This window comes from Gadus macrocephalus, chromosome 9, assembly GCF_031168955.1.
Source record: "Gadus macrocephalus chromosome 9, ASM3116895v1".
NCBI classification, from domain to species: Eukaryota; Metazoa; Chordata; class Actinopteri; order Gadiformes; family Gadidae; genus Gadus; species Gadus macrocephalus.
This window is the reverse complement of record NC_082390.1, coordinates 21897827-21918172: the sequence shown is the minus strand read 5'-3', so window position 1 is coordinate 21918172 and position 20346 is coordinate 21897827. Positions and strand designations below refer to the sequence as shown.

Here is a 20346-nt window from a genome sequence, read left to right as displayed (position 1 = left end):
AACGCTCCAAGTCAACGGACGGATCCACAATGCATTGCGCGACCGTCCCCATTCAAAGTCAATGGGCAACGGACAACTGACGGAGGTAGTGGGCACGGGGCGTAACGCCTCGTGCCCACTGCACCGTCAGTCAACGGACGTGGGAAGGCGTGGCTGACGGATGGGGGAGTAGTCTTTGCAGAGGCAACCGTCAGCCAATCAAATCGCTTCGCCGGGTTCTTCCCGCTTCTTCCTGCTTGTTGCGAGGCAAGATGACCCGCTTTCCCGCTTTCCAGTATCGTCAGAGCCCGAGTCGCGTCACAGTGCTTAAATTTGCATACGCGATCTGATTGGATGACGGATCCGTCGCGGCCGAAAAAGTTGAACATTTTTCAACTTTTTGACGGTGGCGAACGCTCCAAGTCAACGGACAGATCCACAATGCATTGCGCGACCGTCCCCATTCAAAGTCAATGGGCAACGGACAACTGACGGAGGTAGTGGGCACGGGGCGTAACACATTTCATACAGTCCTTCTAGTTGCAGAGTTCGCTCGTGCTAGGCTAGCGCAAGTCAACGGGCAATGCTAGCCTGCTATTAAAAACAGTCTTACCCACTCCACAGTACACCCGAGGTAAATCAATTATAACGCCAAACTATAGATTTAAATGTCTGTGTTGATAGAATAATGTTAGAAATAAAACTAACCTTGCATCGCATGAATCATCGAGGGACTACTCTCTCAGCAGAAGCGGAATTTTACTATGCGCTGGTTAGGTTTGTAACCGAATCACGACAGAAGAACGTAAACAGAGAAGCGTGGGACAGAAGCGCAATTGAACGACTAGGCAACATGATGGTTCAGTGTGCTTTTAGAAATAAACGGTACAGATGGGCACCACAAAGTTTCCACCAATTTCCAGTGCGAGATCCAGAAAGGACTCAACTGTGGCTTGTTGCTGCTGGCTTGGACATCAAAACACCGGCTCGTACATGTACGGTTCGTTGGATACAACAAATTCCTCATAATCGCCTTCAAAAGCAGATGCATCGCTAACTCCTCCAAACGTGGGCATATCTTGTTAATTGAATACGCTTATAGAATTCCTTCGTTCACTGTACTCTGCGTTTGTAGCAATGACAGCGGCAGGTAACCTAGGTATCAGTCCGCCGCTGCCGTAGCCTACGTACAGGAATATAAACACTGCTGCTGAGACCCGCAATTCCCTCAAAATGCAATGCAATGCAAGGTTGGTTTTATTTCTAACATTATTCTATAAACAGACATTTAGATTTATAGTCTGTCGTTATAATTGATTTACCTCGGGTGTACTGTGGAGTGGGTAAGACTGTTTTTAATAGCAGGCTAGCATTGCCCGTTGACTTGCGCTAGCCTAGCACGAGCGAACTCTGCAACTAGAAGGACTGTATGAAATGTGTTGAAAACTGTCTCCAGTGATATAGAATACCAATGCTCACTTGGGAATCAGGCCCTATGTCCAAAATTCCGAACTACCCCTTTAATACACTTAATGGCCATTCATTTAAAGGCTAACTGTAAAGTATCAGAATATATTGAACAGCTCGCTATATATTAAATACATAACACTTGTGGTCCCAGAAGGGTGTCACCACGATATTGTACTGTCACCGCTAAAGACAAAGGGCCGAGAACAGCACTCTCAGCGGGCCCGCAGTGTTGGGGACGCCGTCGGCTGGTGGACCCCCAATAACCACTGGTCTGGGGGGTGCCTGTGTTCTGGGGTGCGAGCAGGCTCTTGCGGGTTTGTCCCAGCCGGGTCTTACTGGTCTAGCAGGGTCTCACTGGTGTGTCCCAGCAGGGACTAACTGGTGTGTCCCAGCAGACTCAGTGGATGTGCTGGTTGTTATTTATGTTCGGGTTTGCTTGTTTTCTTTTGTTGATATTCATGAAGTTAATAAAACATTCTATTTGTCACTTTGTTTCTTTGTCGTTACTGAGGAGACTAGAAATGAAGCAACACAAAAACAAGGCAAGCAATTATTTTATAAAACAAATCTAGTTATAGAACCAGTATTTACAGGTCAGAAGGCAACTTTCAAGTGAATGTTAACACAAGTCTTCAGGGGCTCATGTTAACAGGTCTTCAGAGGCTCATGTTAACACAGGTCTTCAGAGGCTCATGTTAACAGGTCTTCAGAGGCTCATGTTAACAGGTCTTCAGGGGCTCATGTTAACACAGGTCTTCAGGGGCTCATGTTAACACAGGTCTTCAGGGGCTCATGTTAACAGGTCTTAAGGGGCTCATGTTAACACAGGTCTTCAGGGGCTCATGTTAACACAGGTCTTCAGGGGCTCATGTTAACACAGGTCTTAAGGGGCTCATGTTAACACAGGTCTTCAGGGGCTGATTCTAGGGCTCATATCTGGGAGGACTCCAGCCACCGGGAGGCATTCTTGACCCGCGGCTGCTGAGAGTCCAGTTTCAGCAGTGCCGTCACAGCGCCCTCTATCTTGGACATCCACGCTTTCTGTAGAGCGCACAAAAATACAAGCTCTAGGCATCGTGTGTGTGTGTGTTTGTTCACATGGAGCCTGGATAGACTCTTAAGCTACAGTAGATTCAGTCTGAGACATTCTCTGCGATGCATAGTTGAAAAGTTGGAGCGTGCAGCCCAGCGTGCAGTTGCCGGTCGGAGAGCTCACCTTGACGGCGTCGCAGGGCGCTTGGAGGATGAACGCTCCCATACACTGCTGGTAGCGGCTCTGATGCATGAGGATAAAGGAGTGAGGTAGTCCTGATGCTGGGAGGGGAGACAAAAAACAAATGGCATCAAAACTAACCCTATTTGCCGCTCACACTGAAACAGGTTGAGCTGGAAGAACACCAGTTCACACCACCTTGATCCGCTCATCCAGCCTGTTGACAGACCTCTGCCTTTCATTGTTTTTACACAAGGCAAATTAATTAAAGGTTCCGTAATGAAACAAATCCGGTGGTCCCGGCCCCAGCAGCCCACCTGTAGCGTTGAGCTGGTCGATGTTCTTCATGTGCAGGCGGTCCAGAGAGACGGGCTGGTCCACCACGGTGAAGGTACAGCCCTCCTTCAGGAGCTGGTCCAGGTCCGGGCTCTGAGCCTGCTCAAGGGCGGCCGACCGCTGGAGACCAGGAGAGGGGGTTCAGCTTTACATCAGAGACCAGGAGAGGGGGTTCAGCTTAGAGACCAGGAGAGGGGTTCAGCTTTACATCAGAGACCAGGAGAGGGGGTTCAGCTTAGAGACCAGGAGAGGGGTTCAGCTTAGAGACCAGGAGAGGGGTTCAGCTTTACATCAGAGACCAGGAGAGGGGGTTCAGCTTAGAGACCAGGAGAGGGGTTCAGCTTTACATCAGAGACCAGGAGAGGGGGTTCAGCTTAGAGACCAGGAGAGGGGTTCAGCTTAGAGACCAGGAGAGGGGTTCAGCTTTACATCAGAGACCAGGAGAGGGGGTTCAGCTTAGAGACCAGGAGAGGGGTTCAGCTTAGAGACCAGGAGAGGGGTTCAGCTTTACATCAGAGACCAGGAGAGGGGGTTCAGCTTAGAGACCAGGAGAGGGGTTCAGCTTAGAGACCAGGAGAGGGGTTCAGCTTAGAGACCAGGAGAGGGGTTCAGCTTAGAGACCAGGAGAGGGGTTCAGCTTTACATCAGAGACCAGGAGAGGGGTTCAGCTTTACATCAGAGACCAGGAGAGGGGTTCAGCTTTACATTAGGGACCAGGAGAGGGGGTTCAGCTTTACATTAGGGACCAGGAGAAGGGTTCAGCTTTACATTAGGGACCAGGAGAGGGGGTTCAGAGTGATGGAGCGACGGAGTCAGAGAGAGACCAGTGCTCGTTTGTCTCTCTCACCCCAGAGCCTCTGTCCGCTGCCTCCCTTGCTGACATTGGGCCATCACACCTTCCCCACACATTGAAATTCAAGTGACCTTATTTGAGTCTTTCTGAACATACCTTTTTGTTTCTCTTTATCTTGGTGATCAAGAGGAACTCATCAAACAGGAACAGATAAACGTCCACCATCTTGGTATTCTCTGGTCATCATGCGGAATAAAAGATAATGAATGGACAGAACTCCCTATGTACACATCTCTCTAGTTCTGCAGTCTCATCCCAACAAGACGAGTGCAATACGATTACAGTGCAGGTTTTACACAGCGAGGACGAGTGGGACTCGTTCTTGTATGTACATTGATCCGTGCTGGACGATCATAGCAAAAGATATCACTAGAATGACTTGAATTCCTTGAGGGGAACTGCACCAACCTGTGGCAATGAGTTTCCCATCATGCAACAGGCTTCGGTGATTAATAAGGTTATCCAAGGTGACAGTCTTCAGCAGGTGTTTCAAACTCTGGGCCACAAGAAATTCAAAGAGTCACTTTCAAGGATTACATTTAAAATCAATCCATCAAATCAACGACTAAAACCTTAATCAGTATTATTATTTACAAGAATGTAATACGATTTAGTCTCTGAACCCAGGTCCGTGGGAGGACGGGGTTCATGTAATGACCTCGGGTACAAACGCCCGCTTGTCTCTCTCCCACACCGGCAGCCACACCAGAGCGTCCCTCAACTGCTTCACCTGCTGGTAGTTGTCCAACCACTTCACCTCGCCCTCCAAATTGCCTTCAGACACAGAGAGAGAGCACAAAGCCATTGGCAAACCTTTGACTTTGATCATCCTGTACAAAGAATAGAGATACTGCTATGAAAGATAATTTGGGCATGTCATGTCATGTATTCATTAGTAGGAAGATGGGTTTGAATGGATGCATGAATGAATGTTTAAATGTGTGAGATTTGTAAAGTGAGCGCCGGAGAGGAAACCAAAGATTAGTAACGGGTGTTGGACCCTGGCCGCCAGCCTCCAGCGGTGGGATGATGTAACCATTAACGCGGTGGCTACGCCCGCGGGACATTGACCCGTGTACCCGTGCCACGGCTGGCACGTCCTCACAGCCCGTCCTATCTGCCACGCCCTATCTGCCACGCCCTTGGCTACGTGTTCCGAGACAGCGTTTCATCAAGTAAATAATAAAGAATCGGAATGTCCTGACATTTGCTGGAGCACAATCCACATGTCCCGGCTGTGGGTCCCTCCGGTTCCACAGTGAACCTCGGCTACATGCCTACAGGCTCACCAGGACAAATACAGCAACTTTAACCAAACCAGAGCTCCAGGTATGTCCTGTTGAGGGACCGCAGGATATGGCGGCGAGGGCGGACAGAGACAAGTTCAGCTTTCATGTGCTCTGCAGTAGAATAACTGGTGCCAAGCCTGCTAGCCTAGCCTAGCAGCGCTAAGTACTGCCGTTAGATCAGACTGAGGAGGCTCCACAATAGGCTGAATGGACTCCTCACAAGGTTTGGACGTCCGGTCAGAAGTTTGTGTCAGAGTATATTAAAAAGATCTCAAATGATATATTTGCATCTATTATTTTTTATGGTTCTAAAGATTTTTTCTTTCTCAGTTAAAAAATGCACTGAGCTGTATTAAAGCAATGTTTTATTGAGAATATTTAGAAGAGGGCATTGAATCAATACATAATGATATTGCGATTGACAGCTAAATATAACTGTTCTGACAGCACTCCTCCTCTTGAGCCCTTAGCTACTGACTGACTGCCTGCCCCCCCCCCCCACACACACACACACACACACACACACACACACTCCAGTGTGCACCAGAGACCATCACCACAAACAGGGGTTAAACCAGCACTACTAACCAATAGATCAAAGGACACAAGGGAAAAAAAAGCTTTCTCTGTATCTGAAGCGTAGATAAAAAGAAAACTGTCGCTGATGTTAGCTCTACTGCAGAGGTGAGCAGCAGTGTGGTGTGAGTGAGTAAAGGGATCCTGATTGTAATGATTGGGTGTGCTCACATATGGAGGTGTCCACCTGCTCGGCCACGGCCTGCAGGGCGGCGCCCTCCGCCCCGGCGCTCCTCTTGGCCATGTTGCGCAGCAGCAGGGGGTAGCGGGTCAGCCGCTGCATGGGAGCCACCAGCAGGTCCCGCAGCTGCAGCCGGCGGCACTGCTCCTTCCTCTCACACCACTGGGGAGACACAGAGACACACACACCCCGTTACACACCACTGGGGAGACACACAGAGACACACACCCCGTTACACACCACTGGGGAGACACACAGAGACACACACCCCGTTACACACCACTGGGGAGACACACAGAGACACACACCCCGTTACACACCACTGGGGAGACACACAGAGACACACACCCCGTTACACACCACTGGGGAGACACACAGAGACACACACCCCGTTACACACCACTGGGGAGACACACAGAGACACACACCCCGTTACACACCACTGGGGAGACACACAGAGACACACACCCCGTTACACACCACTGGGGAGACACACAGAGACACACACCCCGTTACACACCACTGGGGAGACACACAGAGACACACACCCCGTTATACACTACTGGGGAGACACACAGACACACACACCCCGTTACACACCACTGGGGAGACACACAGAGACACACACCCCGTTACACACCACTGGGGAGACACACAGACACACACCCCGTTACACACCACTGGGGAGACACACAGAGACACACACCCCGTTACACACCACTGGGGAGACACACAGAGACACACACCCCGTTACACACCACTGGGGAGACACACAGACACACACACCCCGTTATACACTACTGGGGGGATCACACAGAGACACACACCCCGTTACACAGCGCTAGAGGAGACACACACACCCCGTTATCCACCGCTAGGAGACACACACACCACTGGGGGGACACACAGAGACACACACACCCCGTTACACACCACTGGGGAGACACACACACCCTTACACACCACCAGAGGAGACACACACACCCCGTTACACACCACCAGAGGAGACACACCGAGACACACACACCCGTTACACACCACCAGAGGAGACACACACACCCGTTACACACCACCAGAGGAGACACACAGAGAGACACACACACCCGTTACACAACACTAGAGATACACACACACACCCAGTTACACACCACCAGAGGAGTCACACACAACGTTACTCCTTCCTCTCACCCCACCGGGGAGGAGAAACACACCCTACAAATTTTGTGTGTGTTGTAAATGAGCAGAACCCACATGAAGGAAAAGGGGAAGTGGGTGCAAGGTGATAAGGGCCCCCGTGGCGTACCACCCTACAGTTTGAGTTGGTGTACGCGAAGAAGATCTCCAATCATATATTTGTATCTATTTATTTTCCATGATTCCAAGGATCTTTCATTTCTCAGGTTGCATCAATCCACTGAGCTGTATTAAAGCAATATTTGGTTGAGTTTTTTTTTACTAGTTGAGCCAATAAGCAGTCATACTGTAACAGTGGTTCTGTGGATAGTAGTGAGGCCTTCACCTTCTGATCCACTGTGGACAGAAGGGAAGGGACATTAATAACATGTTCCCCCTTGTTTTCATGAGTTTACATACAATAGAGCTGTACGCACCCGTTTCCCCATTCCATGTTGGTTCCTCTCATTTGAAACACACACACACACACACACACACACACACACACACACACACACACACACACACACACACACACACACACACACACACACGTATTGTACTTCCTCGATGGAATCAGGGGGAGGGGGGAGAGTTAGTGTGTTAGAAGACAGCAGTCAGCGACCGTGGGTAGAGGGGGGTTGAAGGTGTAGAAAGTAAACTGATTGTCAGGACGACAAACTAGAAAGAAGGAAAAGGGGGAACAATAGGGGTGCAGTCCTCTATTGACAGGCCGGGGTGCACAATGCCTCAGAGCGGCCGCATTCCAATGTGTGGTGAGTCCTGGCGACTAACAGGTCTGTTTAGGCACCGTCACCGTGTTGTTTGTTCCGCCCCTCTCTCACGCAACCTATCTCTCTTTCTCACGCACAAGTCAAGTCCCAGGTTCTGTTTAGTCTTTTTACCGGCCGGTATTAAATGATCATCTGGCCGCTTCATTTTGTAACCCTGGATTATTTTCCTAACAAATGGTTCAAATACAATCACCCATGGCTGGGAGGCAGGTGTTCATGTGACCCTGGTCCCATGCAGCACCCTTTGCCCTGTGTTGCCACCTGGTCTGATGTCATGGTAAACAGCAGCGACCCCCCTCTAGCTGACGGACCCACGGTCAGGCTGCTCTGTACCTTCAGATAACAGCCAAAGTCCTCCCTGGCCTTAAGGCAGTCCAGGTACTGCAGCGCAGCTGAGTAGTTGAGGCAGTACTTCTGCAGGCAGTGGCACACCCTCTCCTGGAAGGCCTGCAGACACACACACACACACACACTGACGGTTAGCTCTACCCTCTGAGTCATCGGGGTAATGCCATGTCATCGGACTGTGTGATGTGATGAGTTGTCTGTAATTGGTTGTTTAAAGGCGTCTAGGTGAATATGTGTTAGCACCATGCCGATGACTGAAAGATAATGGATGATTACGCTTTGCTGGACATGTGTTTAATGCTCTAGGGGTTGTCTCTTGGATATCTGCTCTCCAGCAGTATTTTCGGTGAGCAGGTCATCTGAAGTCTGATCATGTTCACCTTAAAACACCATAAACCATCTGGTTAGGCCTTGTGGATCAAATAAGGTAGTTGTTGTGTGGTGGTGTGTTTGTCTCAGGGTGTAGTTGCGTGGTGTGTGTGTCTCAGGGTTTGGTTGCGTGGTGTGTGTGTTTCAGGGTGTAGTTGTGTGTGTATGTCTCAGGGTGTAGTTGCGTGGTGTGTGTGTTTCAGGGTGTAGTTGTGTGGTGTGTGTGTATGTCTCAGGGTGTAGTTACGTGGTGTGTGTGTTTCAGGATGTAGTTGTGTGGTGTGTGTGTGTGTCTCAGGGTGTGGTTGCGTGGTGTGTGTGTGTCTCAGTTAGGGCTGTAACGATACGCGTATCGAAACCGAAATCGCGACACTCAAAGCCAAGAACCTGTCTCGCGGTGTGAGAAGGCAGAAGCGCGATACGCCCGTTCTAACTCTCCAGTCAAATTGTCAGATTGAAATTTGCTAATAATTTGTCTAAATACTAGTCTGCTGACACCGCCCCCTCTTATCGATGCCGTAAGTATGCGACGAGATGCCCTCTCTGTGATGACAGCTCTCCGTGGCTACGGAGGATTGCACTTCTCCACAGCCGTCAAAGTCCTCATATGCGATATGAACGACATTCATCCAGAGTGGGCCAAGAGCGAAAAAAATGGCCTGTGATATCCCTGTCTCTATTGTTTTGTGTGATTTGACCGGCAGTTGGTCTGCTTATAGGTCGGAATGAAGCGGCCACAGATTATTGACAGGATGGGTACTTTATTCTACCGGACTGGTTTGCTTCTTCACTAAACACACACGCTATAGCCCGCTCACTCTCCTCGCTCGTCCACTCACTTGCTGACGTCACTCACACACAAACATACGCACACTGCCATTCTCGCGCACACACATACGCTACTCGTAACACTATGCTTCGTTATTGCATGTTAGACGTTCATGTTTTTTCCCATCTATTGAAAGTTAGGCTATTAAACTTGTTGCATTCTATACGGCCTGATTATGTCATTATTTAAGATACATAGCCTAATAAGAAGTGCTAATAGGATATTTGACAAAACCACCAAACTAGTTGAGGGTTTTTGCCTACCTGCAAGCATCCTCCAACTGCAATCTTTGGTTATTTATTTATTAATTTAGCTATACTTTAATAGTACTCTTTCTGTTAAAATCTGATCAGTGTTCCAAATTATTTGATATTAAATGTTACATGAAGTTAATTGTTATATAAGTGTTGTTTAAATAAAATGCTTGTTAAATTTAAGAAAATCGTGGGATGTATCAAACCGTGGGTCAAAAATCGTGATACAAACCGAATCGTGAGTTGGTGTATCATTACAGCCCCACTCTCAGGGTGTAGTTGTGTGGTGTGTGTGTGTCTCAGGGTGTAGTTGTGTGGTGTGTGTGTGTGTGTGTGTGTCTCAGGGTGTAGTTGCGTGGTGTGTGTGTCTCAGGGTGTAGTTGTGTGGTGTGTGTGTCGCAGGGTGTAGTTGTGTGGTGTGTGTGTCGCAGGGTGTGTTTGTCGTGGCGTGCGTTGGCGTGTCAGCTGACACCCACCTGACTCAGCAGCTCGGGCAGACAGGCCCCGCCCCCCTCCGGAGGGAGCTCCCAGGTGTCCTTAACGACGCGCAGGAGACTCTTGAGGAAGCCAAAGCTCACCTGCAAACAGGCCAACCATCAAAACTGACAGCAGAGTAACCATAGTAACGCCAGGAACATCCCCCACCTCCGGCGTCACCAGCAGCATCTGCTCAGCAGCATCTGCTCAACCCCAGGATTTTTATTTGCTTCATTCAGGATTTCAAGACTCAGCAGCGATTGGAGAAGTACTAAATAGCAATAAATTCAGCTGGATTGATATGAAATGGGCCATGGAGATTAGAGAAGACATGATCAAATCAAAGTCATCTGACACACCCTGCGTCTTCCTTCTTCTGGGAACACTAAGGCATTATCTGCATAGCTCTTATCAGATAGAGCAGTGAGTAAGGGCTTTCAACTCCCAACTCCTATTTCCTTTCAACTCTTTCTTTAATAGTTTGTCTCCTCTCTTTATTTTGGGGAAACCAAAACAAACCCACAGACTAGTGTGATGGGGTATCTCTATGTTGTTCAGTTTTAATGAATTCATCTTTCTTTTCTTTTTTCCATTTAGAAGTCTCATCTTTCCTAGACATCATATCTCATGAAGACGTAGCCACAACACTAGTCCAGCTTATCGTAAGAATAATTTGTCACACCTGTTCAACGTGGGGCAGGTCGTTTCAGGCAGGTCATTAAGGCATTAGAATGTTCTACAAGTATGGATGGATCGGTGTGATTAATGAATGTAATGTGCGTGCGTGTTTGTGTCTGTGTGCGTCAGAGATGTGTGTGGATCCTGACTCACCAGACATAGCTCGTTGATGTTGGCAAACAGCCTCCAGGGGTCCAGGTCAACCAGACAGTGTCTGGCCTGCAGGTTCTCCAGCGTGGCCAGGAACACCTGACCACCACACAAGGACCAATAAAGAAGCCTTTGACCCTCTCTGCTGCCATTCAATCACTAATACAGAAGAGGCCAAGGAGCTGCAAAACACAGCATGGCGTTTGGGTGGAGCCATTTCTCTTTCTCTTCCCCAACAATTCACAGGCAGACTGAGCAGCACAAAGCAACTGGTGTTTGGTTGCATTCAGGCCTGTGAGGCCACTTTGTTTCATGGAAACACACACTCTCTCACACACACACACACACACACACACACACACACACACACACACACACACACACACACACACACACACACACACACACACACACACACACACACACACACACACACACACACACACACACACACACACACCTCCTTTAGAACCATGAGCTGGTCCAGGAAGTAGACGGCCTCGCTGGTGAAGAGCTCCCACAGGCCCTCCAGTCGCCTGGTGCCCTGGGGGGCTGGGGGACGCTCCAGCTGGGGGGACTGGTCCTGCAGGAATTCAGCGAGGCACCAGCTCTGCAGTCCCACACAGACGGACACACGGACATGGTGGGCGTGGATAGTTAGACCCTTCAGGTAACTAAGGTAACCCATTAACTTCAAATGGAATATGTCTAAATCCCACCACTGTAACCCCTTACTCATGTGTTTTATCAGAGCCCAATGTCCTCTTGAGTCATTTATATGATCTCCTAGCCCAGGGGTCAGCAACCTTTTGTATCAAAAGAGCCATTTTGGCTCATCTCCCGCTAAAAATTTTTTTTTGGAGCCGCAAACTTTTTAATTCACCCCCTCCCCCCTTCGGAGACGCTAACGCTGCGCACCGCACAGAAATTTTTTGTGACACTCTGTAAAAAAAAACTAACTTTAATGCTGTAAACCCTTCTCGCTCAGTATTCGTTCCTGCAATTGGCTGTCAACGGTGGATGCTGCTGATTGGCGGCTCACTGGCATGTCCCGCCTGCTGCCAATGGCAGCATCTAGGCTACTTCCTGATGCCAGATGCCAGTTAAAGATTTAACTCCTACTGGGATTAGCCACCTGCAAATCAACAAAGCTTTGTCATTCACTCCCCCCCTCACGGTAGCGCAATTGCGCATTCATTGCGACCTCTCGTTTAGTTGACGATATATATAAAAATTTATATATTTTTTTTTTTTCTTTCTTTTTTTTTTTTTAAGAAAACTGCAGGGAGCCACGGCTGAGGGGCTAAAGAGCCGCATGCGGCTCCGGAGCCGCAGGTTGCCGACCCCTGTCCTAGCCCAACCCATCTGGTGTTCATGTCTCACCTTATATTTCTGAAACTCTGTGTTCCTCCAGTCTTGAATGTGTGCTGAGGACAGGTGGTTCTCGATGGTTGACACTGTGCTGATGGAGATCTTCCCTTTGGTCTGCACGGGCAAGCACAGGACATCCCTCGTCAGTTACTGTCAGGGAGCCGTCACAGTATGCGTTGGATAAAGAAATGTTTTCCTCTTTCAATCGCTGTTCCCACCATCAAACATGCAGCTTGGAAGAACTCTAATTGACAACATGAGGGCCAGCTGAGAGGAAAAGAGGACAATTACTGTGCCTTGGTAAATGGGTCAGGGAACAACGTCCCTCCAAACAGAGGCCTCTGTAAACACCGCGGTGGATTCTAGCGGCTGCTGATGGCGGCCTTAAACGCCCTCATCAACAAACCCCTTACCGTGCTGCGCCGTACGAACGGCCATTTGGACTTCTTCGTGTCTGCGAAGTAAAGAAATAAAATACAGAAGAAATAAAGTTAATAAGACCAAGAAGTACAGACGACGGCCAAGTCTGCAAGGGAACACAATTTCATAAACCAAACCCCATGGAAGTGAATCCAATGTGCTCAAATGTTTAGAAAAGCATTTTTGTTAATTATTTTAAGGTTGATAGGGAAATTCCCAGATGTAAACTTTAAATTTAAATTTAAGGCATTCAGCAGACGGTTTTATCAAAAGCAATGAGTAAATTTGTCATAAGAAAGAACACTCAGTCGTACAAACACAGGAATGAGAATGTTTCATGGTTTACAGGGACATGAAACACAGGATTGGCCCCTGAGTTACCAGAGAGGGCGGAACCGTTCAGCCTGTCTGCGGATCCGTTAGACACGAACAGGTCGCCGGGGGACACGTCCAGACCGGGAATGCTGACCACCACCGAGCTCCGCCGCCGCTCCTGCAGCCTGGGGACCAAGACCACTGCAGGGTGAGGGTGTGTGTATGTGTGTGTGTGTACGTGTATGTGTATATGTGTGTGTGTGTGTTTGTGTTTGTGTCAATCACAAGAGCTCATTATCATGCTGCTGCCTGATGCTATCTATTAACAGCTTGTTTGGTAAGTAAACACGAGGATGGCATACGTTCTGCATCTGAAGATAGCACAACATGAAGCTGGGAGGAATATAACTTTAAGGGACTCCTTTAACATTAAGGGCTAATACCATTAAGGGAATCCTTTGCAACACAGACAAACAATATTCAGGTTTCATCGTTGGAATAGCTGGAATAGCGTTGTGCCGTGGCTCGTGTTGACACTCGTCAGAGGAGATATTTGAGGTGTGTTTCCCTGTGATTACAGGACACCATGTTTGATTAGATGTGACAGGCAGGCAGCCTACTTAGTTAAAATCACTCTTTTATTGTTATCATATGAACATCTCATACATGATCTATGGTGTTCAGGCTCGATACATGGTGTTTATAGACTGTGACTTCCAGTAGAAGGCCCTGGTCTTGGAGCAGCAGTCCCTCTAAGGTACAGACTACTGGAGGGAGACGGACCAGGGCGCTCTCTCTCTCTCTCTCTCTCTCTCTCTCTCTCTCTCTCTCTCTCTCTCTCTCTCTCTCTCTCTCTCTCTCTCTCTCTCTCTCTCTCTCTCTCTCTCTCTCTCTCTCTCTCTCTCTCTCTCTCTCTCTCTCTCTCTCTCTCTCTCTCTCTCTCTCTCTCTCTCTCTCTCTCTCTCTCTCTCGCTGTCTCTCTCTCTCTCCCTCTCTTTCTCCTGTTCCCCAGGTCCCATAGTGGACCAGGGCCAGGGTGGAGCTAGGGGACAATAGCTGCCTAATTATACAGTATTACTGGCCCTAATGAGGTTTGTCTTGTCCATCCATAACCATGGGATTTTCATAACTGATCCATGCAAGCTTATGAACCAGTTATTAACAAAGAAGCCAATACAATGAATACACAATGGGGGGCTTGCTGAGATGAGAGGTCTCCCCACACACATAAAACACACACACACACACACACATTACACTCGCACATTTTAATACATATGACAGTATTAAAATGTGCATGTTTGGTTGCATTTTTTTATGCATTGAGTTGCTCCTATGCAACACAATGCATAGGAGCACAGCACACGGTGAGACGATTGTTCGAGAGGGCCATAGTCTAGCTCTGAGCTTTATTAGCTGCACTCAAACTTTACAACTGGACTCCCGATATGCAAATAGGTTTTCTGGTAATGTGGAAGTGTGCACGGACATGGCACACATCAAAAACAACCCTGCTTACCCACCTAGTGCGATCGGGCTCCTGCTCCTGTAAAACAAAGAAAACAAGGTTAGTCATTGAAAGAAGGACTTTGAGCATGATTACACACGGAATAAACAGGATGCAAAATAAAAGTAGACAAAAGGTAAATCGACTGCATTTATATAGCAGTAAGGGTTAGGTGCCTTGCTCAGGGACACCTCGACACTCAACCGGGGATTGAACTAGCAACCTTGTGGTTACCAGCCAACCCACTCTACCTCCTGAGCTACACGCCCCCCACAAAGCAGGAGGCCTCAGCTCTATGAACTAGAGCTGGACCTATGAGACCTGGTCCTCAGCTCTATGAACTAGAGCTGATCCCATGAGACCTGGTCCTCAGCTCTATGAACTAGACCTGGTCCTCAGCTCTATGAACTAGACCTGGTCCTCAGCTCTATGAATTAGAGCTGCTCCTCAGCTCTATGAACTAGAGCTGGACCCATGGGACCTGGTCCTCAGCTCTATGAACTAGAGCTGGTCCTCAGCTCTATGAATTAGAGCTGCTCCTCAGCTCTATGAACTAGAGCTGGACCCATGGGACCTGGTCCTCAGCTCTATGAACTAGAGCTGGTCCTCAGCTCTATGAACTAGAGCTGGTCCTATGAGACCTGGTCCTCAGCCCCGAGCTGGGGGCCTTGGGAGGAACGCTCTGTTCCACATCAGTTCGGAGCCACACTTTAGCCTCCATGACCCCCCCTCAACACCACCTCCAGTGACGGCTCTGGAATGGGCGGATCAGCGTGTGAGGGGGGGGGCCCTTGTGACTCTGGGCCCCGGGAGATCTGAGGGGATAATCAGGAGGACTCAATGGGAATGTGCTCTATTGAGGGCCTCGGGGGCCCATGAATAGGGCCGGGCCCCCATTATCTTCCTCCATTGCTCACTGACCCCTCCATTATGAGGTGGCTGCTGACTGGGTGAATGGGGGATCCCTGGGAGGAGACTTCCCAAGGTTCTGTTGGGCGCTGAGGAACGGGGGGACACCTCTGAGCTGTCAGTGCACGTAACTGCTGATTCATCTGCTGTCACACACTACATTTACATTTAGGGCATTTAGCAGACGCTATTATCCAAAGCGACTTACAATAAGTACATTTGTCATAAGAAGTGAAACAATATATCGCTGTCGGTACAGTACAGATGCTTATAGAACCAAGTCCAAGAAATAACATTCGCTAGACTCATCCATACCCCGTATACAGCAGTGATAGCAGCTAATGCAGATGCATTGTACACACTCACTCCCAGATTCAGACTCAGACTCACACATAGAGCACGCACAGACACTCACACACACAGGCAGGAATACGGTAGAGTTCACTTCCTTATTCCCCAATAATAAGGAAGTGATTCTCCGATTAAGATCCCTGATTCATTGATCACCAGTCTGCCTGATTCTCCTCTGATCGGGACACGCCAAACCAACCCAACGGTTGCAGGAGTTACAAACACAAAGAGAGCGTATTCTAGTCGAGGTTTGGGTGCCACCACTACCCTTTAAGTCATTATAGCTACAATGAAGTAAAACGTACATACATTCTGCACATTAACCAGGTGTTTCACCACTTCCATTCCTCATTAGCACTCACCTGTCCTTTATGACAGGGGAACTCAAAGTCGGTTGGATGTTGGCCTGGAGACCCCTCTCTGGACCAGCAGGTCCCACCTGGAGACCCCTCCCTGGGGCAGGAGGTCCCGCCTGGAGACCCCTCCCTGGGGCAGGAGGTCCTGTCCTCAAAGGTCTTGGACCTCTGGGAGCGGGTCCTCTGTCTGCCGGTGGAGGAAGAGGTGGAGGACCCAGCGCCGTTCTCCAGCTGGACGGCCCCGTCACAGAGGGGACTGGGGGCCAGAGGGGACACCATGTGTCTGGGGCCAGGAGACACGGGGCCGGCCGGGGGCTGGGGGTCTCTCGGGGCCGCGCCGGGCTCCTCCTGCGTGCTCTCCATCCAGACCCCAGGCTGGGACCGCCGGCTGCTGCGTATCCTCCTCAGGGTGGGGGAGGTGGAGATCCGACCCAGTGCCTGCCGGTCGAACTGCAACAGTGGCCCTCCGAGGCCCTCGGCCTCCATCACGGCCCCGTGCCTCAGCCTGGAGGGGGTCCGCTCAAGGTCGATGTGCATGACGACGGCGTGGCTGGTCTGGGCCTCCGCCTCCGACGTCAGCAGCTGCTCCGTCTGCGTCTGGGCGTTGGCTACAACCGCGTTGGGCAGCTCTGTTTCCCGCCACTCGATGTCACTCCAGTCCAGGTTATTTTCCACACGTTGGTCCGCATCGGTGAGGACGACTTGGTTCAGGGCGGACATGTTGACCCCAGGGTCATCATACAGTGGCCAGGACTGTAGAAAAGGCTCTCTGGTCAGATAGGGACTGCTCTGCTTGGCTGGCTTCAGTGTCAGATGGTTATCCCTGCAGCATTCCTCTGTGTCACCACCACCTGGCATCTCTGGGGGGGGGGGGGGCATTCATGATAACATGTCTCAAGAAGTGAAGGAAGGCTAAGGTTGTTTTTTCTCACAGGTCTTGATCAGGGTTTGATCGGGTTTAGCCCAGCTCGTGAATTACAGCAATTGCACAAAGTAGCTGTGCCAAGCCATGGCTTATTTTACATTGAAACGTATGTGGATGAGGGTGTGCAACCAAGACGCCGTATTGTAATCGGAAAGTCTAAATGTAGTCTATTTCTTAAAGGATAAAGAGTCATCCGAATTTATAACATACGTATACGTAGCGGTGTCTCCTCATTTTGAGCCCTTGGTCCCCGACCACCGCAAGGGAGTCAGGGGACTCACACCCAACAAATGGCAGTTAGAGAAACGATATTGGAAAACATAATTTTCCCTTTACAGCTCCTTATATTGTGCCATTCGATTAAAGATTGACGGATGGATGTGGGAAATACACAATCGGCGTGAAATACACCCGACACTCGGATCATTGGTCGGACTTGGGATTTGTATTCTAAGACATTAATCTGCAAAAATCAGATTTAAACATCTTAAATAGACTCGTTAGCAGTTTAACGGTCAGGTCGTCTCCAAAACAACTCGAAAGGTAACTTTATTTGCACCGTGAGGCGTTGGAGAGAGCCGAGGGGGAACAGAACCATTGGAATTCAAAGCGTGACGACTAGCAGTTAAAAGTAGTTTGTGTTCACAATCAGTTCATGAATTCCAAACGAGCTAAGCGTTGACTTACAGGTGTCTGAGCCTCCTTCCCACCACGGGTCTCTCTCCGTCTCCAGGCTCGGGGCTTGTTGCAGGAAAACGTGAGCGTCGCGGAGTCCGGGGGGAGAAGAGCTGGAGAGGGCTGTGAGCCGAGGAGGAGCACTCCTCCTGCAGCGCGCTGCTATCCTCAGAGGAACATCACAGTGGACCTCGCTAGGAACAAGGACCGAGTCTTCAACAAGTACGAGCCTCTGGTGAATACCGCGTGCGGATCGTGAACTGAGTGATGTTGTGGTGCGAGGACCGCCTCCTCCGAACCGAAAGTCCTCTCTGCTGCTCACGTGTACGCGCACTGCGAGGCGCGCCAGCATATTATTATTAATAAATATGTAGTCCTGTGTAGTGGCATGGTCAAGTATTGCTTTTGCCTTAACTACAACCAAGTCCTGCACAGCTGGGGTTGAATTATGTGATGAATAAAGACCTTATTCTGGGGTCAGTAATATATACATATGATGCAGATCCTTCAGTAACTGCTCATTTTGGTTCTATGGTTATGTTTAGTTGATGGTTAAGTTTAGCTGTTAGGTTAGACATGGTGACGTTAGGGAAGGTTAAGTTTGGACATTTATGGATATGGTTATGTTAAGGAATATGGGTTATAGATATTTAAGCCTAGGGTTTTAGCATGGGTTAGTTTTGTTATTGTTAGATTAAGTAAAGTTTAGGCATTAGGTTAGCTACGTGTTGTGCTTCATCACATTTTAATGATTTATTCTTAACTTATAGTATTATTATATTATTAAAGGCCGTGTTGCAGGGTTTATTTTCCAACGAATTTCCTTGTTGGTATTTAAGATTTAAACTGTTATTTATTGTATTTAATGTTGTTAGGTATCACAAAACAGAACGTTATACGAAAATATAGGGACTATTTTGGCGGTTTGCTATTGATTCTCATTTCCCCCAGAATGCATTGCATGACGTCACGTTGGGGAGACACGGACCAAAGCAGCATTGAGACCCTTGAGAGTAGAGACTAGTAAGAGAGTGTTCAGCAGATTATACAGATACATAGATAAATACATAGATAATATATATAGTTAGTATATGCTACACGAGAAACCTCCTAAAATGGCGCAATTTGATTGGTTCGCTATCTCGGGATATTGGGCAATATCCCATGATTGATATCTCAAACTCGATATTGTTTTCATCGAAAAATGTCAGCTGATAACAACAAATAAACCTTCGGTCTCGGGGGCTATTCCCCACTTTTCACTTCACCTTCGGTGTATAATTGTTGACTAATAGCCTAGATAGATAAATAGCCTAGTCAAGTCTTTATTAATACCAAACTACACGTCGGGAATTCATTTAGGTGATTCGGCTCAAACAGTATAGCCTACAAGACCACACAGAACAAGGGAGACAACAAGTCTGACTGGAAAATACATCACAAAACTAGACCTATGCGTTGATAGATAGACAGATAGAAAGATAATTAAATATGTTCTATTATTTGCCTTGCGGAGCCAGCCAATCCTTTGCACGTATGCAAATTAGCCATGTGCACCTAACACAATAAAGACAAGTCATACTAACAGATAGCAAGCGAAAGCCGAACCAGACTGTATCAATCACATAGGCCTACTTTGGGTCCATTCTAACTTATGGTAAGAGGCTAGTGTTACACCTTTCCTGTTTCTTGGCTCTCAGACCGTAGTCCGGGAGCACAGGGGAGACGTTCCCTCCAGGGCCGATGTCCTTTCGGGGGTAACACCCTTCACTATAACCGGCAGTGGGTCTGTTTATAGGTCGGAAGACACGGGCACGGATTCTCGGCGTTTGGTACTTTATTCAACAGTACAGTACACGTAACTCGGAAACACAACCGGTCTTGTTTAATTCCTCCTAGACTGACACTCGCTCAATCGCTCGTTCACTCATTCGTCGACTCATTCGCTGACGTCACTCACACACACACACACACACACACACACACACACACACACACACACACACACACACACACACACACACACACACACACACACACACACACACACACACACACACAGACATTCTCGCGCACACACATACGCCACTCTCGTAACACTACCCCCACTCTGGATGACAATCAAAACAGATTTTTCACTCCAGCACAATAATACACCAACATGTCCATACAGATATACAGCCCCCATACACATTCAATCTAGTTCAAAGGGTGCAGTATAACTAGTAGGCGTCGATTTAAGAGGAATGACGATAAAGTGTAGCTTGTAGTGCAAAGGCAAGAATTGAACAGTGTGTTGCGTTTAGTGCACATATTACAGTTGAGCAGAACAAATTCTGAAAAGGCATTACAATACCCATCGTTCAGACTACGAGTAGAAGATATAATTAGCATTTTAAGGATAATAGTAGTTCTCTGTAATTACTCAAAATATTAACAGAAAAATGCAAACCTGCAGAACCAAATGCAGTTTACCCCATAGTGCATACAACAAGCATTACGTCAAGTTTTTCTTTCTTTTTTTTAAGTATAGAAACTAACAATTTGC

At 48.4% G+C, this 20346-nt stretch overlaps 2 protein-coding genes and 1 long non-coding RNA gene across 6 annotated transcripts in view; 1 reads left to right on the top strand and 2 right to left on the bottom strand.

The window, feature by feature from the left end:
• Window positions 1–2197: 2197 nt before the first annotated feature.
• On the bottom strand, window positions 2198–19242 carry plekhg7 (pleckstrin homology domain containing, family G (with RhoGef domain) member 7). Of its 4 annotated transcripts, XR_009527361.1 has the most exons (18): window positions 17811–19239; window positions 16205–17058; window positions 14599–14621; window positions 13142–13260; window positions 12754–12794; window positions 12353–12454; window positions 11430–11579; window positions 10973–11068; window positions 10141–10242; window positions 8198–8311; window positions 5888–6059; window positions 4510–4625; window positions 4260–4347; window positions 3948–4027; window positions 2980–3118; window positions 2666–2763; window positions 2304–2490; window positions 2198–2251 (listed from the first exon to the last, which is right to left on the bottom strand). XR_009527361.1 is itself a non-coding variant. In XM_060061447.1 (17 exons), the coding sequence occupies exons 2-17, from the start codon at window positions 17054–17056 to the stop codon at window positions 2380–2382; spliced, it is 2403 nt and encodes an 800-aa protein (XP_059917430.1). In that variant the 5' UTR covers window positions 17057–17058; window positions 17811–19239; the 3' UTR covers window positions 2198–2379. The 4 variants fall into 4 exon arrangements, 3 of the variants coding, with proteins under 3 accessions (XP_059917430.1, XP_059917431.1, XP_059917432.1); XM_060061447.1 differs by having other exon boundaries at window positions 2198–2490; XM_060061448.1 differs by having other exon boundaries at window positions 2198–2490; window positions 16205–16951.
• itpr2 (inositol 1,4,5-trisphosphate receptor, type 2) overlaps window positions 13156–20346 on the top strand; it is a 128368-nt gene continuing 121177 nt past the window's right edge. The window contains exon 1 of the mRNA XM_060061444.1: window positions 13156–13283. Within this exon, the coding sequence (XP_059917427.1) occupies window positions 13222–13283 (62 nt within the window). The 5' untranslated portion in view covers window positions 13156–13221. The remainder of the gene's footprint in view (window positions 13284–20346) is intronic.
• LOC132464836 (uncharacterized) lies at window positions 19618–20332 on the bottom strand. Its single transcript, XR_009527362.1, has 2 exons — window positions 19835–20332; window positions 19618–19736 (listed from the first exon to the last, which is right to left on the bottom strand). It is a non-coding gene; the product is annotated as an uncharacterized LOC132464836 (long non-coding RNA).